This window comes from Protopterus annectens, chromosome 13.part0 (assembly GCF_019279795.1).
Source record: "Protopterus annectens isolate FY-2018-M chromosome 13.part0, PAN1.0, whole genome shotgun sequence".
Classification (NCBI taxonomy): Eukaryota; Metazoa; Chordata; order Ceratodontiformes; family Protopteridae; genus Protopterus; species Protopterus annectens.
Genome location: NC_056747.1, coordinates 119,178,404 through 119,199,668, shown reverse-complemented (window position 1 = coordinate 119,199,668; position 21,265 = coordinate 119,178,404). Strand labels below are relative to the sequence as shown.

Here is a 21,265-nt window from a genome sequence, read left to right as displayed (position 1 = left end):
ATGACAGCTGACAACTAGCTCTGAAATATCACTGGTTATCAAGTATCACACCAAGACTGTGCATCTTAAATGCAACCCCCAGAATGTATGAGCTCTATACATAACCTGGAGGGATATCTGTAGATAATATGGAGGGACCAAAACAAAAGCTGTTTAGGTGATGTAAAGTGTTAAAAAAAAAAAAAAGTACCGGACATGTTTAGCCTGAGCCACGTTACACAGTTCCAGGTTAGGATGAAAAGCAAACAGTCATCATTGTGATCTTGAACAGGCCATTTCTTCTAGGAAAATAATAGTTATATCTAGATGCCATCTCTTTAGTACTGAGACATTGAATCTTGCCTTTGAGCTATGTTGCTAAGTGGCAGCGTACATATAATGAACAAAGTAGACCCAGGATGTAGCCTAGCTAGGCATTGAAGCTGTGAAGGTAAACAATGGTAGAATTAAACCTCAAGAACACCCTCTCATTGCTCTCCAACAGGTAGAAGATGAGCGACTGGAGGACCTAGAAGGTCCTCTATGCCCTTTAAAAGTGAATTTCCTTACCTAACGGAATATTATAAGGTTAGATACTGTCTATATCATTTAAAGCAGCTGTTACTTATTTTTGTTGAAATTTGATTTGTTGTCATTAATAAAACATTCTAGACAGGTCTTGTCCCTATCATGTAGCCTTTTTTAACGTCAGCATTTAAGCATTTTAGGCTGCTAACCTGTTTCATGTTTTTGTGACTGGAATGTATATGGATTTAATGCAAAGGAAATTACTCCCAACAAGATAAATACTTCTTCAGTGAAGAAGATGATGGCATGAATGGGATTAACGGTTAATTTTCGAGGTGTGATTACACATGGAATACAAAGACAAACTTTTTTTCCATGTGCACAAAGCAGGAGAAGAGTAATTGCCTCTGCCATTATACTAGCAAAAAGGACATAGTCAGGAGTGTTAGAAAGGAGCAAGGAATGCTGATGTAATATTAGGGTATAAAAAATAAACACCACCAGTAAAAAGCAAAAAAATGTTATCCATTTTGTTGTTGGCACTTCACCAAGAGTAATGTAGGCAATTTAAAGACAGAAAAAGCATTTAAGAATAACTGTGACACAGTTGCTCCCTGTCTACATCAGAAGACATAAAATATAGTCTAATTTTGAGGAAAGGAAGTGGCGTGATAGAATTGCTAAGTAGCTTAGGGTAACCCATTGAGCCTGTATCTGTATTTATTTAAAAAACTGGCAAGAAAACGAGAGATCAGTTTGCAGCTACAAAACTTGTGCTTTTAGTGAGATATTAATATGCATTACTTTACAGAAAGAGTGGTTGAGGTCTTCAGCAACATGCATGAAGACCTAGCAGAAGCAAAAACAATGAACTGAATGGATTAGACACAATCCTTGTGGTCACTACCTACCCATGTTTCTACATTAGATCATGGAGTGGGTGGGAATCAACACACATGCACTCTGTTTGGATACAATTAGTGGGGTTTGGGTTCACAGAGGTGTATCATATTTCAGGCTGACTTCTTTGGAGGTAAAAGTGCTGACAGATATGGAGCAGTTACAGCAAACTGGGGAGACATTTACCAGGTGCAGAAAGCAAATGTAAGACTCTAAATTTAAGAATTACATTTAGCTGCAAGATGAATTGTTGCAAGAAGGAAGGAAACCTGCAGGCTCAGCTGAGGAAAGGATGAGATTAAGAAAACAATGTAAAGAGGTTCTAAGGTAGGATTTGAGTTGAGGGAGAAAAAAATCTCCAGCCAAGAGAGGAAGAAGTAGAGAAAGGCACAGTTCTGATGACAAACATGACAGAGCTGAATCCTTGCAGAAGGTGAGTCGATGTCATATGATAATTAAAGGCTTATTGCAATCTTTCTAGGGTGGGCTATTTTCACATGAGATAGTTAATGGAGTAAAAAGGAGGCCTGGTTTATAATATGTCAGAATATAGAAATGGCAACTAAGGAGGCTACTGTAATCTGGCACAAGGTAAGTACAGCTCACCCTGTAATTGAGAAGCCCAAACTGCATATATAACACAAGCATAGTGAGTAGTTAAAAAAGTGACCCAGCTTGTATTTGTGGCATAAGAACTTAGCATAAACAAAAAGCTGACTTTGTTTCAAATGGAAAAGGCACCCAAGAAAAGAGGGGTTTGAGCAGATTGAGTCTCTAGCTGAATGAAGGAGTAAAGGAACATCTCTGGTCTAGTTGTCATACAATAATATCTGTATTGTAGTTCTAGGGTAATAGCCTTAAGATGTGTAAAGATAAAAAAGAAGAAGTCTAGACTGCACGTCCTCGTTACACAGTCAAACATAAAGGCTAACATAAAGACCAGGTAATCTATCAGGATGGCCTGATCATTGCAGATAGCCCCTAATATATCTGGCCTACCACCATATCCCACCATGCTTAGTTCTTTTCCATTGATCTCAGGCTTTTTTGAGTATATTTTAAATTGTATTCTCTCCTACTATTATGTCTGGTATGGCTATTGTTGCCCCATCATAACCTCTTCTGTCTTGAACTGATCCCCTATTACTTCCATGCCAGCCTAAATTGGATGACTGTGTCAAAGGCTTTATTTAAGCCTTTGTATTTCACATACATTGAGATTCCTTTACCTGTTATCACCATGATAAGGATGTAAAACATTTTTTTATTAACACGATCTCCTTAGCACACACCCTCTATGATGATTATCTGCCGGATTACCTACCTACAAAATGTCCGTCTGGCTGCCTATCATAATCAGCTGCATGATTTTACCTAGTATTGCCATCACACTCCCTATCAGAATTTATCCTGTGATTTTTACTCAGTATCATATTTACCTTCAACACCTCCATCTGACACCTTGATATAATCCAATCCATGATTTTACAAAGTACCATAACCACCTTCAAGACCTCCATCAGGCTGCTTGTCAGAATCCATTGCATCATGTTACATAGAATTCTGTCTACCTTAAACTTCCATCAGTCTCCGTGGCAGAATCCACTCCATGATTTTACATAGTACCATATTTGCCTCTCCAGGACCTCCATCAGGCTGCTTGTCAGAATCCATTTTACCATGTTACATAGAATTCTATCTACATTAAACTTCCATCAGACTCTACTTACCACTCCAAATCCTCCATCAGGCTGCTTGTCAGAATCCACTGCATCATGTTACATAGAATTCTATCTACCTTAAACTTCCATCAGACTCCTTGTCAGAATCCACTCCATGATTTTACACAGTACCATACTTACCTCTCCAAGACCTCCATCAGGCTGCTTGTCAGAATCCATTGCATCATGTTACATAGAATTCTGTCTACCTTAAACTTCCATCAGACTGCTTGTCAGAATCCACTCCATGATTTTACCATATTTACCTCTCCAAGACCTCCATCAGGTTACCTGACGGAATCCATTCCATGATTTTCCATGCTATCATGTCTGCCTTCAGAACCTCCATCAGACTCCCTGTCAGAATCCATACTTCAACTAAAGTCTCTTCTAGAATCCATTCCATGATTTTAACTAGTAACATATCAACCTCCAAAGCCTCCATCAGACTCCCCTGTTTGAATCCATTCCCTAATTTTACATAGCTCCATATCTGCTCTTCTATCTTCAAGAGCAGCTGTCATCACGTCTCTGTTCCCCGCGGTTGGATCCTTTTTCTACTACATGTCCTCCTCTTTAAACAGGTTGGCATTATATTCCTTACTACTTAACTTATGGATTTCTCCAACATTGTTCCAAACTTGCTCTTTTTACCTATGTCCTTCCGCAGCCCCTTGATGTGTCCCCCTGTAGTCCCATGCCACTCCTTTCTCACTTCCATTTGGTAACCCTCCTCTGATTTGATGACCACTCCCTAATAGTTTCCTCACTTCTGTATTTCCCACCCTTTCATGTTTATGCAGACTATGCCTAGGATGTTTCCCATCTGTTTTGGAGATGATACCTTTTGCTCAAGACCTGCTTCTGCTAATTTGTGCATTACTTCATCTTACTATTGTCTTGAGTACTGACCAATAGAGCTAATCACCAAACATTACATGTCTTACATTTTCTAGAAAATGTTTGTAACCCCAAAGTTAATCACTTAATGACCACAGTTAAAGATGCCTTAAATAGGGCAACATATGCATCAAAACTGATACTGCTGTATGTAATGAATGAGGTCATAGCAAAGCAACACAGTAATATATATCTTTTTCTTTTTTGCTCCCAGACCACAATGATCATCACTCCTACACCTTCCCAACTGACCTAATTGCTCCCTGAAAGACAAACGTTTTTTGGCCCACTCACTCCTGCTAAGGAACACAGACTGTCAGTAGTGGGGTGATTATTTTACTACTGATTCCTTTACTTAGCAAATCATATTATATAAAATCATGCTTTCTAAGAACACCTGCATTAATCAGAGTTCCCCTTTGTGATACATACCTACAACATCTCGATGGATAACAGGGAATGGGACTACATGAGGGTGTCTCTCCCATTTCTGACAGAGACATCCTTTCAAGTAACTTGCCTCCTTGAAGGCAAGCAGTTCTAGTAATCTGCAGTCTTCAGTAGGGATTTTAGCATGCAGTCTGCATCCTGGGCATGTACCCCCCCCCCCACTAAAGAGTTAAGTACCAGCTTTTTAGCTTTTTCTCTCCCTGGTCAACTCCTCCAGTGCTTGAACTGGTAATTCAACTCAGATCTGTGTTTTCATAGTGAGGTCTTTATTCCTGTACAGAATAGAGCCTTTTTTTGAGGTGCAGCTGTAAATCAGAAGACATAAGACTTGATGTACCCCACTGAAGAAAAGTATTTATTCTTTGGTTTAAATAGATTCATGGAGCTTTTTTTCAAATGTCACTGTATTCCTAATGACAAATGCTTCTGATATTATAAGAAAAGACTATGATATGACATCTGTCTTATCAAATATCAAATTCCTCAGAGTGAACAAAAAAAAAAGAGGTCTTTTTAGAGCAAATCTAAAAAGATCAAAAACAAAAGAACAAAAAAATATGTGTAAGGGGCGAGCCTCCCTGCATCCCCACATGTTCTGCTAATGACATGTATACCAATTCTGAGACTGCAGAGGAAGCAGGCAACAGGCTGAAAAAGAAGGGAAAAAGAGTGTTCATTCTTCTGAGCATTCAGTCTTACATCTGCAGCTAATATGACATAGATAATTACACTTATTGATATGGATGAAACCAGTGGCATGCAACACATTTGTCAGTGGAACTTTCTGTAGTAATAATAAATAAGGAATAAGCTGTAATTGGCATAAAAATCATGTGAGAGAAAATGCAGAAAATGACACTTTTATTCCATGTCTTGCCTTAGCTGCACTGTAACAGAACCACAGCAGTTATTTGTTTTTGTAACTCCTTCATCAATCTCCCTTATTGTTTTTTTTTCAGAGTTTATCCCACCCCATTTCTTTAAATCATATAAATCATAATTAATAAAAAAAATCCTGTAAATGTAAAAAACATAGTGCTGAAAAAATAAAATGTTTTCACATGAAAGGCAAGAACGCAATGGTTACAGAATGCATACAATTTTGTATTCATTCTTTCTGTCCAGTGGATGATTCTGACTATAAAAAGGTCACTGTGTCTTTAAGATGGATGACTGCACACATCCTGGCGTGATACTACCTTTTAGTCTGTCAGATACAAGCAGGCAAAAGCAATACAAGTCTGCTTGTTGGGTGTTTTGCTTTCACAAGATAAGCAGAAGTTTTTTGTGCCGAGTCCTTAGCAACGTTTTATGCATTGCTTTTAGGGGACTGCTTAGAAAATGCAGCAAACTTTCTGGATGTCTAAAATACACCATTTTTTTCTCTTCTCATTTTTATATGTAGGGTGAAGTAAATGAAGAATTCAAAGCCATAATGGCTAGATTCAACGCTAAAACAAAGGACTGCAGTGGATTAGGTAACAGTCAGCCTCCAGCCATTGGAAAACCACCAACAGTGCCTGCATCGCCAAAGCCAAGGCCAACAGTTAGCACCATTCAGTCTCCAAAGTATTCCTCAGACAGTGGACATCCTCCTAGACCACCAGTATCTGGCAAACTAGATCCATCAAATGGGCCTTTTAAACACAAAGGAATTTCTGCAATACAAAATGCTGTACCCCCAGCTGTACCAAAAGGTCCAGGAGCCCCAAGGATTTATAGAGCTGAAACTAAAGACTCCAGCAATGCAAGTACAGAGAGTTCTCCTGCAGCGCAACCTGTGCCTGCTGCTCGATCCTTAGTGGGACAAAAGTCTTTATTTGAAGGGAGGATCCAGAGTGAACATATGGTGAAGGAGTCTGGATTTAAAACAAAAGCGGAACATGTGCAAGATAACATAAACTGGAACATTTCTCAGGCTCTGAAGAAACAGGAGAAAATGAGAGAATTTCCTGGGAATAGGTTTAGACCACCTTTGGAAGAACAGAAAAATGTGTTTGAAAACATGGATCCTTGTTCTCCTAAAAGGAAACCTTTGCCATCAGACCTTGATCTTTGGCAAAGGCCAGTGAAGCCAAAACGACCACCTAATGTTGATCTAGAGAAATTTAGAAAAGCTAGGAGTAAGGTGTTATTTGGACCTCCTCCCATGGGCAGTCTTACTGGTATGTATTTTAAACTTTTTTAAAAAAACTAGTACTGACAAAGCATATATATTTTTTTTAAATAGTAGTGGTACATGCCGTGGATACTGGAAGTGGTGTTGCAGTTTAATTTAAAACTGCATAGTGTGAAGCTAGACAATTGTGTTTCACTACCTCTGACCTCTACGCACATTAGTATGGTTCTGAGTAAGTCACTTAATATCCTTCTGGATAAGCAGCTTGAAAGAGAATGCATCATCTCAGTCACCCTATCTGAATAACTAAATCACTCAGTAACCATGAAATATGAATTTTATTATAGTCAGTTTTCTGTTAAATGCCACTGAATTAGCATATGATGTGTAAAAAATGAAATAAGGGGCTATTTTGTCAAGCACATCCACACAGGTCAAACTTGCACCCTGAAACCCTTAATATCATGAATACCAGATAATTTCTTTATTGTCACTAGGAAGACATCTGACTTCAGAAGTATGCATATTGCAGCACAGCAAATTGAAATGATCAGTGTTTTCTTTTTTTCTTGCGTCTAATAGCAAAATGTAAGGCATTTATTTATTTCATTTTTAGTCTGAGTAAGCCAACGGCCTCTTTTCACAGGAGACTTGAGGTGGTATTCATACTGACTTGGGGAAATTTGGCCTGGGCACTGAAGAGCTTCCCCTCTTTTCAGTAAGTATCATGGAATCTTTTATGTCCACCTGACGTAACATCAACTCAAGTAGCTATGGCATCAGTTTAATTTCTCATCTGATAGATAGCACACCGGCCAGCTGAGGAGAGTTAATATGGCTTTTTTTAGTACATTTCATGTGTTTTTAGAGAAGTAGTTTTATCAGGGCCTTAATACTAGGTAAACTGCAATTTTAAAAGCTATTCATATCAAATGCAACATCTTTATTTTTCACATTTCATAGATAACCAGTAACTTACAAAATGGTGTCCTTTTCCACAAGATACTGTCATATGATGAGGTGCATTTTAAGTTATGAGGTGAAGGTAAGTATTTTATATACCTGAGGCATTATGACAGAGAACATCCTGGAGGGCATTAAAAGGATTATGTTCTATGCTTGAAACATTGTGTAAAAAGTACTGAGATTTTATTTTAACTATTCTGTTATGAGCAAAGGATAGCCATACCTCTCAACTGCCCAAAATTTCACAGAATGCCCATATTTTTGCCTCATATTTTTGGTCTGTTTCACATAAAATTTGTGGTTTTCTGATAAATAATTGATGTTTGAAGTCACTAAATAATGACAAACATTTGAGATTCAGACTTCATACACTTCAGGAAATGTATGCTAATGCAAACCCTGTTATTCTAGCAACTTTATGTTTAAGAGCAATATTTAAAGTCTACCCCAGATGTTTGGCCATTGTTCCCCTTAATGTTTGCATCTGTCCAGAATTATTGTGCTAAGATGTTGATAGGTATGATAAAGAGATGAAATGTCCCTCATAAAATAGCATTTGAGATCCTTTTAGTCCAGTGAATAATTAATGAAATAGACAAAACCCCATAACCAAATGGTCTGAAACATTGCTAAAGAGGAGCAAAATGCCAATAGGTCCAGCCTTGCAAACAGTTAAATATTCCGCAGTGGCAACCCTTCATACAGGAACTGTTATACATTTTAATTTTAGTCATGCAACATTGGGCTGATTTGTTTCTTCTGTATCAGACACTGAAATATTCATTTTACATGGGAAAAGGCAAGATATTTTGGCAGCTGCAGAATAGGTTCATAGGTTCATAGGTTGGTACTGGGCTATCTGCCCGAAGGCATATATTAGTCCAGCCACGTTGTGCGGTATTCACCGCCCCTTTAGTAGTTCCCTAGACCCTTGTACTAGCAGCTAGTACCCTTGGCCCCTATCTAGTAGTGCTGTTGGTGTGATCCCCGGTGTGAACTTTCTGTTACCCATCCACTTATCAAGGTTCCTCTTGAAGAGTGATAGTGAGGGCTCTGTCTTATGTAGATCGGGACCCTGTTTCATAGTAAGGGAAGTCTCTGCGAAGGGAATCTATCCCTCCAGCATGTTCTATTCATTGTTGTGTTGAGGTTTATATCCCTAGAGTGTGTAGCTTGAGTAGATCTGGTTTTGCTAAGATGGAGCATGTTCAACAACTCTGGGTTGGACATAGCTCTGTACATTAGACAGAGATCGCCTCTGAGAAAGCGGTATGCAACAGAGAACAGTCTTAGCTTTTTCAATCGTGCTGCATAGGGCAACTGTTTGAGGCCAGTAATCCTCTTGGTTAGGTACCTTTGTGGTCTCTCCAGCTGCTGGAGATGTCTAGCCAGGTACATTCCAATTGGTGCATTGTACTCAATAATGGGTCTGATGAGGGAAGAGTAGAGGGGCACCATTACATCCTTAGATCTTGATGTGAACCCTTTCATGATCAGATGGGTCATATAGAAGGATTTTCTAATCACTTTGGCAACATGGTTATCAAAGGAAAGCTGACTATCTACTTGGATCCCTAGATCCCTTATTTCTTCTTCAGATTTCAGGGGATTACCTCCTATGTTGTAGTTTGTGGGTACTCTGTTTTTTCCAAAGGGGATTACTACACATTTTTTTGCATTTAGCTTGAGACCATGGCTTTGACACCATGCATCAGTCTCATTTAGGCCCTTCTGGTGGATCTCCATGTCGGTCGGAGACTCTATTATAGCACCCAGTTTGCAGTCATCCACAAACTTAGTCAGCCACAGCCCTTCCATGCTTGCCTGTACTTCTGAGAAGTATATGCCAAACAGGAGGGGCCCCAGGACACAGCCCTGAGGCACACCACTCATTACTGGTCTGGATTCAGACATAGAACCCGCTACTCTTACTTTATGGGATCTGTCTGAAAGCCAGTTTATGATCCATCTTGTGACGTAAGGGTTTATGCCCAGGCTGGTGAGCTTATCAATAATACCTGAATGGGGAATGGTGTCAAATGCTTTAGCAAGGTCAAGGTAAGCCGTGTGTACCTCCTTTCCCTTATCTATAGCCTGAGTAACTGTCTCAAAGATATCCACCAGGTTCAGGAGGCATGATCTGCCCTTGACGAAGCCGAACTGTGTGGGGTCCAGTGACTGGAGGTTCCCAGTCTCTCCATTTATGAGTTCCATAATGATTCGCTCCATAGCCTTACAGATCAGACTGGTCAGGCTTATTGGTCGGTAGTTTCCAGGGTCAGCTGTGGCCCCACCCTTGTGTAGCGGGACCACCATTGCCGTGCGCCATTCTATGGGCACATATCCTGTGGAGAGGCTGAGACTGAACAGGGTATTAAGATGTGGGGTTAATTCCTTTTGGAGCTCGCATATGACACAGCCTGGGACACCATCTGGTCCCATGGAGGCAGTGTTTTTAGCTTTAGATAGAGCCTTGTTAACCAACATATCAGTAATAATTGGACTTACACAATCCCCTGGAATGGTAATAGGCCCTGCAGGTGGTGGTGGGGGGGGATTTGCACTGAACCTGTCAGCCAAGATGTTGGCAATGTCAGAAGGGTCAGTGTATTTTGTTCCATTTTGTACTAGCTCAGAACAGAATGAATGAACTCCTACTACACTAAATTAGATATTCTACTATTTTTACCATATTTCTACAGGTAGCATATCATGCCCTGTCTGTTTCTATGTGCTTTATAGGAACCCAATAAAGCATTACTGTTTACCATTATCTGCTGGCTGTTTTTTGACTGACAGCATATCATGCCCTGTCATATTTCTGACTCTAAGTGACAGTCAGATGTAATTGCATTACAGTCAGCTTTCACATGAACAAAATAGTACATTTCAGCATTCATGATAAAGAGATTGTTCTGAATACAACATAATTCGTGACCAGGGTTGTAGGTTAACCTTTCATATAGTTAATGCCTCAAACATGTAAAACTAATTTAAGGAATTTTTCTATTCCAAGCAGCAGACAAAATATTATTACATTGCAAATGAAATTAGCCTACATGCTGAATCAGTAGTTTCCAAGATAACTGCATTCAGTCTGAGTAACACTGCATATAGCAGAAATCTAGCCGTCTGTTTGTTTGTGTCTTTCGGCTTTTCCCGGTTAGTCGTCTGTATTTTATAAAATTATTTATGTCCATATGTTTAATCATGAAACTATAATACTTGGAGAAATAAATGTAGACTGGCAGTACAAAATCAACCATCCTCACTGAATCCATAAAGTTGTACAACTTCAAACAATAACAGCATCCACTAGAATCAGTAAAACCTCAGAAAGACACTCAGCTTTAGACTGGATGCTTACAAACAAACCAGACAAACTTACAAAAGTACACTGCTTCTCAAATACCATAAGTGACCACTAAAATTACAAATGCATTGACAGTTCCTGTATGAAGGGCTACCACTGGGGAGATATGGATATGGGGCAATGTATATTATTTAACTGTTTGCAACAGTTCAAAAAAATACAGGCGAGATAAAACAGATGTTGTAGTCCATGAAAAAAGAAGACAAAATTAGTAGTGATCATTGAAATTGCTACACCCTACACAGTGTCTTATGTAGAGAGAGAGACACAAAGTCATAAAATACCAGGATCTGCAGACAGAAAAGAGAGCACACAAGTCTTATAAAAAAAAAAATTCACAATCATACTTAGATATGTTATTTATAGATGTAACTCCGTATGAATTACAGAAGGAGTCATTTCTGGGCACACTGCGGGTGCTGCAAAGAGCACTTCTGGCCAACAAAGACTGAAACAATACTAATTTCATGAACTTTAATCATACTTTCACTTAGGAATGGGGTTCATTCCCATTATGGTATTAGAAACCCAAAAGACTTGGAGAAATTAAATGAGAGAAGACATATGCCATTAGAATTTACCATAACTTAGATAAACATATTATTTATAATCAAATACAAAATACAACCATTTTCAGCAAAGATATTTTCAAATAAATACTAAAACAGTATAAACAGAATGTACTTAGAACACAGTCACTAAATACTGCTGTAGAACACTGTAATAACATATTCTTACAGACCTTAAATAATCTAGCACCAGTACATAATAAAAGAGTAAAGTCCAATCCCGTATCGTGGCAACAAAAGAAACAAAAAAAACTTATGATAAAAAGGGATAAAGTCTGGAAAAACTGGTGTAAAAGTAGAATTTAAAATGCCTTCCATCAGTTTAGTCACCTCAGAAACCTTGCAAAACTCCATGTCAGGTGGGACAAGCAAACATACTATACCAACCTACAAGACAAACATTAAAACAACCCAAAACTTTTTAGGTCATCACTAAATAAAGTACTCCACCCTGGCAAGACCACCACCCCCTCTCCAAAAGCGTACTATACAACAGTCTCTATCTCCGTACAATTTAATTCCTTCTTTACACAATCAATATTATCTCTCTTAGACAGTAATATATTTGTCACCCCTTCTAGACCCCTGTCCAATCAAAACCACTCACAGCACTTCAGTTTTAGTCCAGTACTCACCTCATTTGTAATGAAGTTGTTCCTTCAAAACTACTTCCATAGCTCTAGACCTTCTACCATCAGACTACCTAAAAATGACCACAGAAGTCATAGCCTTCCCTGTGTCCATACCAGTTAATAGGACCATAGCAGAAAAATATGTCCCATCACTGTGGAAACAATCTTACATCATACCACTGCACAAAGGCGGCACATCTACAGAGTTTAATAACTACAGACCGATAGTGATTCTCTCCCCCCTCTCCAAAATATTTGAGAAATGCATTCATATGCAGCTGGTCTCGCACCAACAAATGCTCATTCAACTCTCTCCAAAAGGACTTTCACAATTCTCCTTGTCATGGTTACTTAAGTTACCTATCTGGAAGGCAATAAGCCATTAAATGGCAACAAACTTACTCATCCTGTCAATCAGTTACTACAAGTGTCCCTCAGGGCTCTATCCTGGGTCCTCTCATTTAATATATTTTTAATAACCTTCACAGCTCCACTCACCATGCTAGCTTAGTTCAATATGCAGATGACTCAGCATTAATATGTACTGCCTCAAGAATAAATAAGTTCCAAGACAGTTCTTAGAAATCTTTCTTCTCTGTAGAAATATGGTTCAAAGAATCAAACCTCTTTACCTCAAGAAAAATAAGTTAATACCGTTTTTAACCCCAAAAAGTTGCCAAAGTCAAAAGCAGTCTTTTACCATAAAGTCAACAAATAATACTGTCATTGAAACTGTAACTCACAGTAAACTTCTAGGTGTTATAATAGATGACCATCTCAAATATGACCAGCGTATACTACACACCATAAACTAGGCTCCCGTTATAGGACCGATGGATTCCTTACAGATACTGTAAGAAAGGTTCTAGCCACCACCTACTTACTGCCAACTCTCATATGTGACTCTCCTATCCTAACAAACTTAAACAATACTCAATGAAAGAAACTTGCCTCCTGCTACAATAAAATAGCTAAATTTGCCACCAATGTTCCTCATAGAACCCACCATTGTCATAGCTTAAAGCAGTTAAACTGGCTTGAACTGCACAACCACCTAGCATATTGACAACTGGCTATAGCACACAAGCTCATTCATCATCCAGAAAAATGCCCTGCACCACAAAACTTATTAACGCCCTACTGTCCAGCAAGGGACCTCTGTTCTAGTACCAAATTCTTATTACTAACAAATAAGTCAAATTATTTTATTTTATTTTATATTTGATTACCTGGTGAGTCTGACTGGGCCAAGCAGCCTGTTTTCAGTGGAGCCCCGGGGAGAAAAGCTCCAACTAGAAAACTTATGTATAAGTAACAAGGCGATAATAATAACAAAGTCAAACATAAAATAAAAAATGACAAGGTAGGTAATGTTATTGAAATGAAAAAAACTTATATAAGGTTAAACAAACGTTAAAAAGCTGACTATTGTATAAAATAATTATTCTCAGTGTGGTTAGTGAAGAATGTGAGTACTAGATAGAGTCTATTGGAATCATATGCTGTTAGCAGTCTTGTTGGTATAGTAAAGGTTTGAGGGAAATACAAAGGTGGGGGTGGGGGTTAAGAGAAGTGAGAGTGGATAACAGAAAGTTGGTATGAAAGAGGCTATTAACGTATAGTTTGACAGTGGAGATAGACTGTTAGGAATCAAAAGGGGTTTCATTCATAAGGCGTAATCAGACACATTTGGTACAGGAACATACCCAGCTGTTGGTAAGTTGTTTTAGAAGCTGTTTGAAAGTAGGGGTACAGCAGTAATGTGGCAGGAGACTATCTCTGCTCCTGATACATTGCTAAACTCTGGAATAGTATCCCCACACAAATAAAACTCTCCACCAAACTCGATCATTTTAAACCAGTGCTTAAACAACATTTTAACCAGTCCTGGTCCTACACGTGCTCATCACTAGTTTGAGTTTGTGCTCACCATAAGATACTCTCCAAATACTCTCCTTAATACTCACCTTACAATACTGTCCAAATTCTCTCCTTAAACAGAATACTCTCAACCTCTCACTGAGATGATAAAACAGTTTTTATACTTAAATTTCTGTCTGTACAATCCTCTAAGTTGCATGTAGGCTTTCTCTTTAGTAACGTCTACTTTGTAAAATCTTAGAATGTATAAATGCTAACTACTGTATGTATATAAATGTAAATAGAAATATAACTAGTCTGTGTTTAATTGGAACCAAGTATAATGCAATGCAAACAAATGGTGCTTTTCTCCCTGGGCCTCCACTGAAAATGGGTATTGCCCTGTCAGACTTTCCCGGTGAACGAAGACAAATAATAATAATAATAATAATAATAATAATAATAATAATAATAATAATAATAAAGGTTCAGCACACACATTTGTGATATGCCTTGCTTTGTTAAAGTACCATTATATATACATGTGTATGCATGCATTTTTGCAATAAATGCACAAATGCAACATGGGCACTCCATTTTTTTTTTAAACCATGATGTCTACTGCCTGACAGAAATAAGACACTCCAAGGTTTACACAATGACAGATACAGGCCAATATCTCTGACTGGACAGTAAAGCAGGTCAGTGGTAAGATATCTGCCTGACAGATCTAGTATATGGAGTTCAATTCTGGTTACTGCTATTTCTATGTTTCCTCCAGGTACCCTAATTTTTGCTCTCTTCACAAAAACATTCTACTTTATTGGCAAGCACTGAACTGTCTTTAGTATTCTCCCTTGCTCTGTTGATGAAAATCATGACTGAAAAGGCTACATTAACTCACCCAGTTAGCAAATGATAAATAAAAAAACAAGTGCACCCCGCTCTCTATCAAGTCCTTGGAAGTATCCAAGGAATGTGATGGCTCCTTTTGAAAGCATCACTGAGCAAGAAAACATTATTTTCAAATGTAGTGACTGCAGGTGAAATATTTTACTCAGGTGAAATGGAGCAGACCACAAAATACAAAGTTATCCTACTACTCCCAACCCCATTATGAAATGGAGCAGAGCACAAAATACTAAATTATCCTAGTGCTCAAAACTCTGCTGTAAAATGGAGCAGAACACAAACTATTAAGTTATCCTACTACTCCCAACTCCATTGTGAAATGTATCGGAGCACAAAATACTAAAATATCCTACTACTCCCAACCAGATTGTGAAATGGATTGGAGCACAAAATACTAAATTATCCTACTACTCCCAACCCCATTGTGAAATGGAGCAGAGCACAAAATACAAAGTTATCCTACTCTCCCAACCCATTGGGAAATGGAGCAGAGCACAAAATATTAAGTTATCCTACAACTCTCAACCCCATTGTGAAATGGATCAGAGCATAAAATACTAAGTTATCCTACTACTCCCAACCCCACTGTGAAATGGATCGGAGCACAAAATACCAAAATATCTTACTACTCCCAACTCCATTGTGAAATGGATCAAAGCACAAAATACAAAGTTATCCTACTACTCCCAACCCCATTATGAAATGGAGCAGAGCACAAAATACTAAATTATCCTAGTCCTCAAAACTCTGCTGTAAAATGGAGCAGAACACAAACTATTAAGTTATCCTACTACTCCCAACTCCATTGTGAAATGTATCGGAGCACAAAATACTAAAATATCCTACTACTCCCAACCAGATTGTGAAATGGATTGGAGCACAAAATACTAAATTATCCTACTACTCCCAACCCCATTGTGAAATGGAGCAGAGCACAAAATACAAAGTTATCCTACTCTCCCAACCCATTGGGAAATGGAGCAGAACACAAAATACTAAGTTATCCTACTACTCCCAACCCCATTGTGAAATGGATCGAAGCACAAAATACTAAACTATGTGATTGCTCACAACCCCAGTGTGAAATGGAGCAGAGCACAAAATACTAAGGTATCCTACAACTCCCAACGCCACTGGGAAATGGAGCACAACACAAAATACTAAGTTATCCTACTACTCCCAACCCCATTGAGAAATGGATTGAAGCACAAAATACTAAATTATCCTACTGCTCACAACCCCATTGTGAAATGGAACAGGGCACAAAATACTAAACCATCCTACTGCTCATAACCCCATTGTGAAATGGAGCAGAGCACAAAATACTAAATTATCCTACTGCGCACAACCCCACTATGAAATGAAGCAGAACACAAAATACTAAGTTATCCTACTGCTCCCAACTCCATTGTGTAATGGAGCAGAGCAGAAAATACTAAACTATCCTACTGCTCATAACCCCATTGTGAAATGGAACAGAACACAAAATACTAAGTTATCCTACTACTCCCAACCCCATTGTGAAATGGATCAGAGTACAAAATACTAATTTATCCTACTACTCCAAACCCCATTGTGAAACATAGCAGAGCACAAAATACTAAACTATGGGATTGCTCACAACCCCACTGTGAAATGGACCAGAGCACAAAATACTAAGGTATCCTACAACTCCCAACGCCACTGGGAAATGGAGCACAACACAAAATACTAAGGTATCCTATGACTCCCAATGCCACTGGGAAATGGAGCACAACACAAAATACTAAGTTATCCTACTACTCCCAACCCCATTGTGAAATGGATTGGAGCACAAAATGATAAGTTATCCTACTGCTCACAACCCTACTGTGAAATGGAGCAGAGCACAAAATACTAAGTTATCCTACTACTCCCAACCCCATTGTAAAATGGATCGGAACACAAAATACAAAGTTATCCTACTACTTCCAACCCCATTATAAAATTGAGCAGAGCACAAAATACTAAACTATCATACTGCTCACAATCCCATTGTGAAATGGAGCAGAGCACAAAATACTAAATTATCCTACTGCTCACAACCCCACTGCGAGATGGAGCAGAACACAAAATACTAAGTTATCCTACTACTCCCAACTCCACTGTGAAATGGATCGGAGCACAAAATACTAAGTTATCCTACTACTCTCAAACCTATTGTGAAATGGATCACAGCACAAAATACTAAATTATCCTACTGCTCACAACCCCATTGTGAAATGTATCAGAGTACAAAATACTAAGTTATCCTACTACTCCCAACCCCATTGTGAAATGGATCGGAGCACAAAATACTAATTTATCCTACTACTCCCAACCCCATTGTGAAATGTAGCAGAGCACAAAATGCTAAACTATGCTACTGCTCACAACCCCACTGTGAAATGGAGCACAACACAAAATACTAAGTTATCCTACTACTCCCATCCCCATTATGAAATAGAGCAGAGCACAAAATACTAAAATATCATATTGCTCACAACCCCACTGTGAAATGGAGCACAGCACAAAATACTAAATTATCCTACTGCTCACAACCCCACTGTGAAATGGAGGAGAACACAAAACACTAAGTTACCCTACTACTCCCAACCCCATTGTGAAATGGATCGGAAGACAAAATACTAAATTATCCTAATGCTCACAACCCCATTGTGAAATGGAACAGAGCACAAAATACTCAATTATCCTACTGCTCACAATTCCACTGTGAAATGTAGCAGAACACAAAATACTATGCTATTATAGTACTCCCAACCACATTGTGAAATGGATCAAAGCACAAAATAGTAAGTTATCCTACTACTCCAAACCCCATTGTGAAATGGATCAGAGCACAAAATACTAAATCATCCTACTACTCCCAACCCCATTGTGAAATGGATTGAAGTGCAAAATACTAAATTATCCTACTGCTCACAACCCCATTGTGAAACGGAGCAGAGCAAAAAATACTAAATTATCCTACTGCTCACAACCCCACTGTGAAATGGAGAAGAACACAAAATGCTCAGTTATCCTACTACTCCCAACTCCATTGTCAAATGGATCAGTGCACAAAATACTAAAATAACCTACTAGTCCCAACCCCATTGTGACGTGGATCAGAGTACAAAATACTAAATTATCCTACTACTCCCAAGCCCATTGTGAAATGGAGCAGAGCACAAAATACTAAACTATCCTATTGCTCACAACCCCGCTGTGAAATGGAGCAGAGCACAAAATACAAAGTTATCCTACTGCTCCCAACCCCATTGGGAAACGGAGCAGAGCACAAAATACTAAGTTATCCTGCTACTCCCAACCCATTGTGAAATGGATTGGAGCAAAAATACTAATTTATCCTACTACTCTCAACCCCATTGTGAAATGGATCAAACCACAAAATACTACAATTTCTTTCTGCTCACAACCCCATTGTGAAATGGAGCAGAGCACAAAATACTAACTATCCTACTGCTCACAACCCCATTGTGAAATAGAGCAGAGCACAAAATATTAAATTATCCTACTGCTCATAACCCCACTATGAAATGGAGCAGAACAAAAAATACTAAGTTATCCTACTACTCCCAAACCCATTGTGAAATGGATCGGAGCACAACATACTAAGTTATCCTACTACTCCCCACCCCATTGTGAAATGTATTGGATCACAAAATGATAAGTTATCCTACTGCTCACAACCCCATTGTGAAATGGAGCAGAGCACAAAATACTAAACTACCCTACTGCTCACAACCCCACTGTGAAATGGAGCGCAGCACAAAATACTAAGGTATCCTACTACTCCCAACAACATTATGAAATGGAGCAGAGCACAAAATACTAAACTATCCTATTGCTCACATCCCCACTGTGAAATGGAGCAGAGCACAAAATACTAAGTTATCCTACTACTCCCAACCCCATTGTGAAATGGATCGTAGCTCAAAATAATAAGTTACCTTACTGCTCACAACCCCGCTGTGAAATGGAGCAGAGCACAAACTACCAAGCTATCCTTCTACTCCCAACCCCATTGTGAAGTGGAGCAGAGCACAAAATACTAAATTATCCTACTACTCACATCCCCATTGTGAAATGGATCGTTTCACAAAATACTAAATTATCTTACTACTCACAACCTCATTGTGAAATGGAGCAGAGCACAAAATACTAAGTTATCCTGCTACTCCCAACCCATTGTGAAATGGATTGGAGCAAAAATACTAATTTATCCTACTACTCTCAACCCCATTGTGAAATGGATCAATCCACAAAATACTACAATTTCTTTCTGCTCACAACCCCATTGTGAAATGCAGCAGAGCACAAAATACTAAATTATCTGACTGCTCGCAACCCCATTGTGAAATGGATCGGAGCACAAAATACTAAATTATCCTACTGCTCACATCCCCATTGTGAAATGGAGCAGAGCACAAAATACTAACTATCCTACTGCTCACAACCCCATTGTGAAATAGAGCAGAGCACAAAATATTAAATTATCCTACTGCTCATAACCCCACTATGAAATGGAGCAGAACAAAAAATACTAAGTTATCCTACTACTCCCAAACCCATTGTGAAATGGATCGGAGCACAACATACTAAGTTATCCTACAACTCCCCACCCCATTGTGAAATGTATTGGATCACAAAATGATAAGTTATCCTACTGCTCACAACCCCATTGTGAAATGGAGCAGAGCACAAAATACTAAACTACCCTACTGCTCACAACCCCACTGTGAAATGGAGCGCAGCACAAAATACTAAGGTATCCTACTACTCCCAACAACATTATGAAATGGAGCAGAGCACAAAATACTAAACTATCCTATTGCTCACATCCCCACTGTGAAATGGAGCAGAGCACAAAATACTAAGTTATCCTACTACTCCCAACCCCATTGTGAAATGGATCGTAGCTCAAAATAATAAGTTACCTTACTGCTCACAACCCCGCTGTGAAATGGAGCAGAGCACAAACTACCAAGCTATCCTTCTACTCCCAACCCCATTGTGAAGTGGAGCAGAGCACAAAATACTAAATTATCCTACTACTCACATCCCCATTGTGAAATGGATCGTTTCACAAAATACTAAATTATCTTACTACTCACAACCTCATTGTGAAATGGAGCAGAGCACAAAATACTAAATTATCCCACTGCTCACAACCCCACTGTGAAATGGAGCAGAGCACAAAATACTAAACTATCCTACTACTCACAACCCCGCTGTGAAATGGAGCAGAGCACAAAATACTAAGTCATCCAACTACTCACAACCCCGGTGTGAAATTGAGCAGAGCCCAAAATATTAAGTTATCCTACTACTCCCAACCCAACTGTGAAATGGACCGGAGCACAAAGCACTAAATTATCCTACTGCTTACAACCCCACCGTGAAATGGAGCAGAGCACAAAATACTAAACTATCCTACTGATCACAACCCCACTGTGAAATGGACTGAAGAACAAAATAATACATTATCCTACTACTCACAACCCCATTTTGAAATGGACTGAAGCACGAAATACTAAATTATCCTACTATTCCCAACCCCAATGTGGAATGGAGCAGAGCACAAAATACTAAATTATCATATCTAAAAGGAGAAAAATCTGAATCACAAACAAAGAACAAATGAACTAAATATATGTGTTGTAATGTACGTATAAACTCAACAGTATTACTTATTGATTTGTTAAAATATAATTAAGTACTTAGACAATATTTGAGATGGGTATTAGATTCATTTACTATAGACAGTCATGTTGGCATTTCAGGAAAGTGGATTAGGATAAACTTGGGTAGAGAGATAAAGATATGTAAGGGGATGTGGAGAAAACTGATGGAGTCAAAGAATTATAGAACTGGGTTGGGGTGTAGAGCTCTTGGCTATCAGAGAATTTATAATGGTTTGAGGAATGTACAAAAAGAGGAGATGGCTAACGCGTTTACATACAAAGATGAGACTAGTGACTAGGGTAAAAAACAGGGCATATAATGGATGTAAAGGAGGGGTTGTGACTAGGGTAAAAAAACAGGGCATACAATGGATGTAAAGGAGGGGTTGTGACTAGGGTAAAAAAACAGGGCATACAATGGATGTAAAGGAGGAAATTTGACTTGGGTAAAAAAACAGGGCATACAATGGATGCAAAGGAGGGGGTGTGGCTAGGGTAAAAAAAACAGGGCATACAATGGATGTAAAGGAGGGGCTGTGACTAGGGTAAAAAAACAGGGCATACAATGGATGTAAAGGAGGGGTTGTGACTAGGGTAAAAAAACAGGGCATACAATGGATGTAAAGGAGGGGGTGTGACTAGGGTAAAAAA

General features: G+C 38.8%; 1 protein-coding gene across 4 annotated transcripts in view; it reads left to right on the top strand.

Annotated features, from left to right (window-relative positions):
* LOC122817640 (FYN-binding protein 1-like) overlaps positions 1-21,265 on the top strand; it is a 688,236-nt gene that overhangs the window by 236,872 nt on the left and 430,099 nt on the right. For all 4 annotated transcript variants that reach the window (XM_044090698.1, XM_044090697.1, XM_044090696.1 and 1 more), the window contains exon 2: positions 5,884-6,643. In XM_044090698.1, coding sequence (XP_043946633.1) covers positions 5,884-6,643 — 760 coding nt within the window. The remainder of the gene's footprint in view (positions 1-5,883; positions 6,644-21,265) is intronic.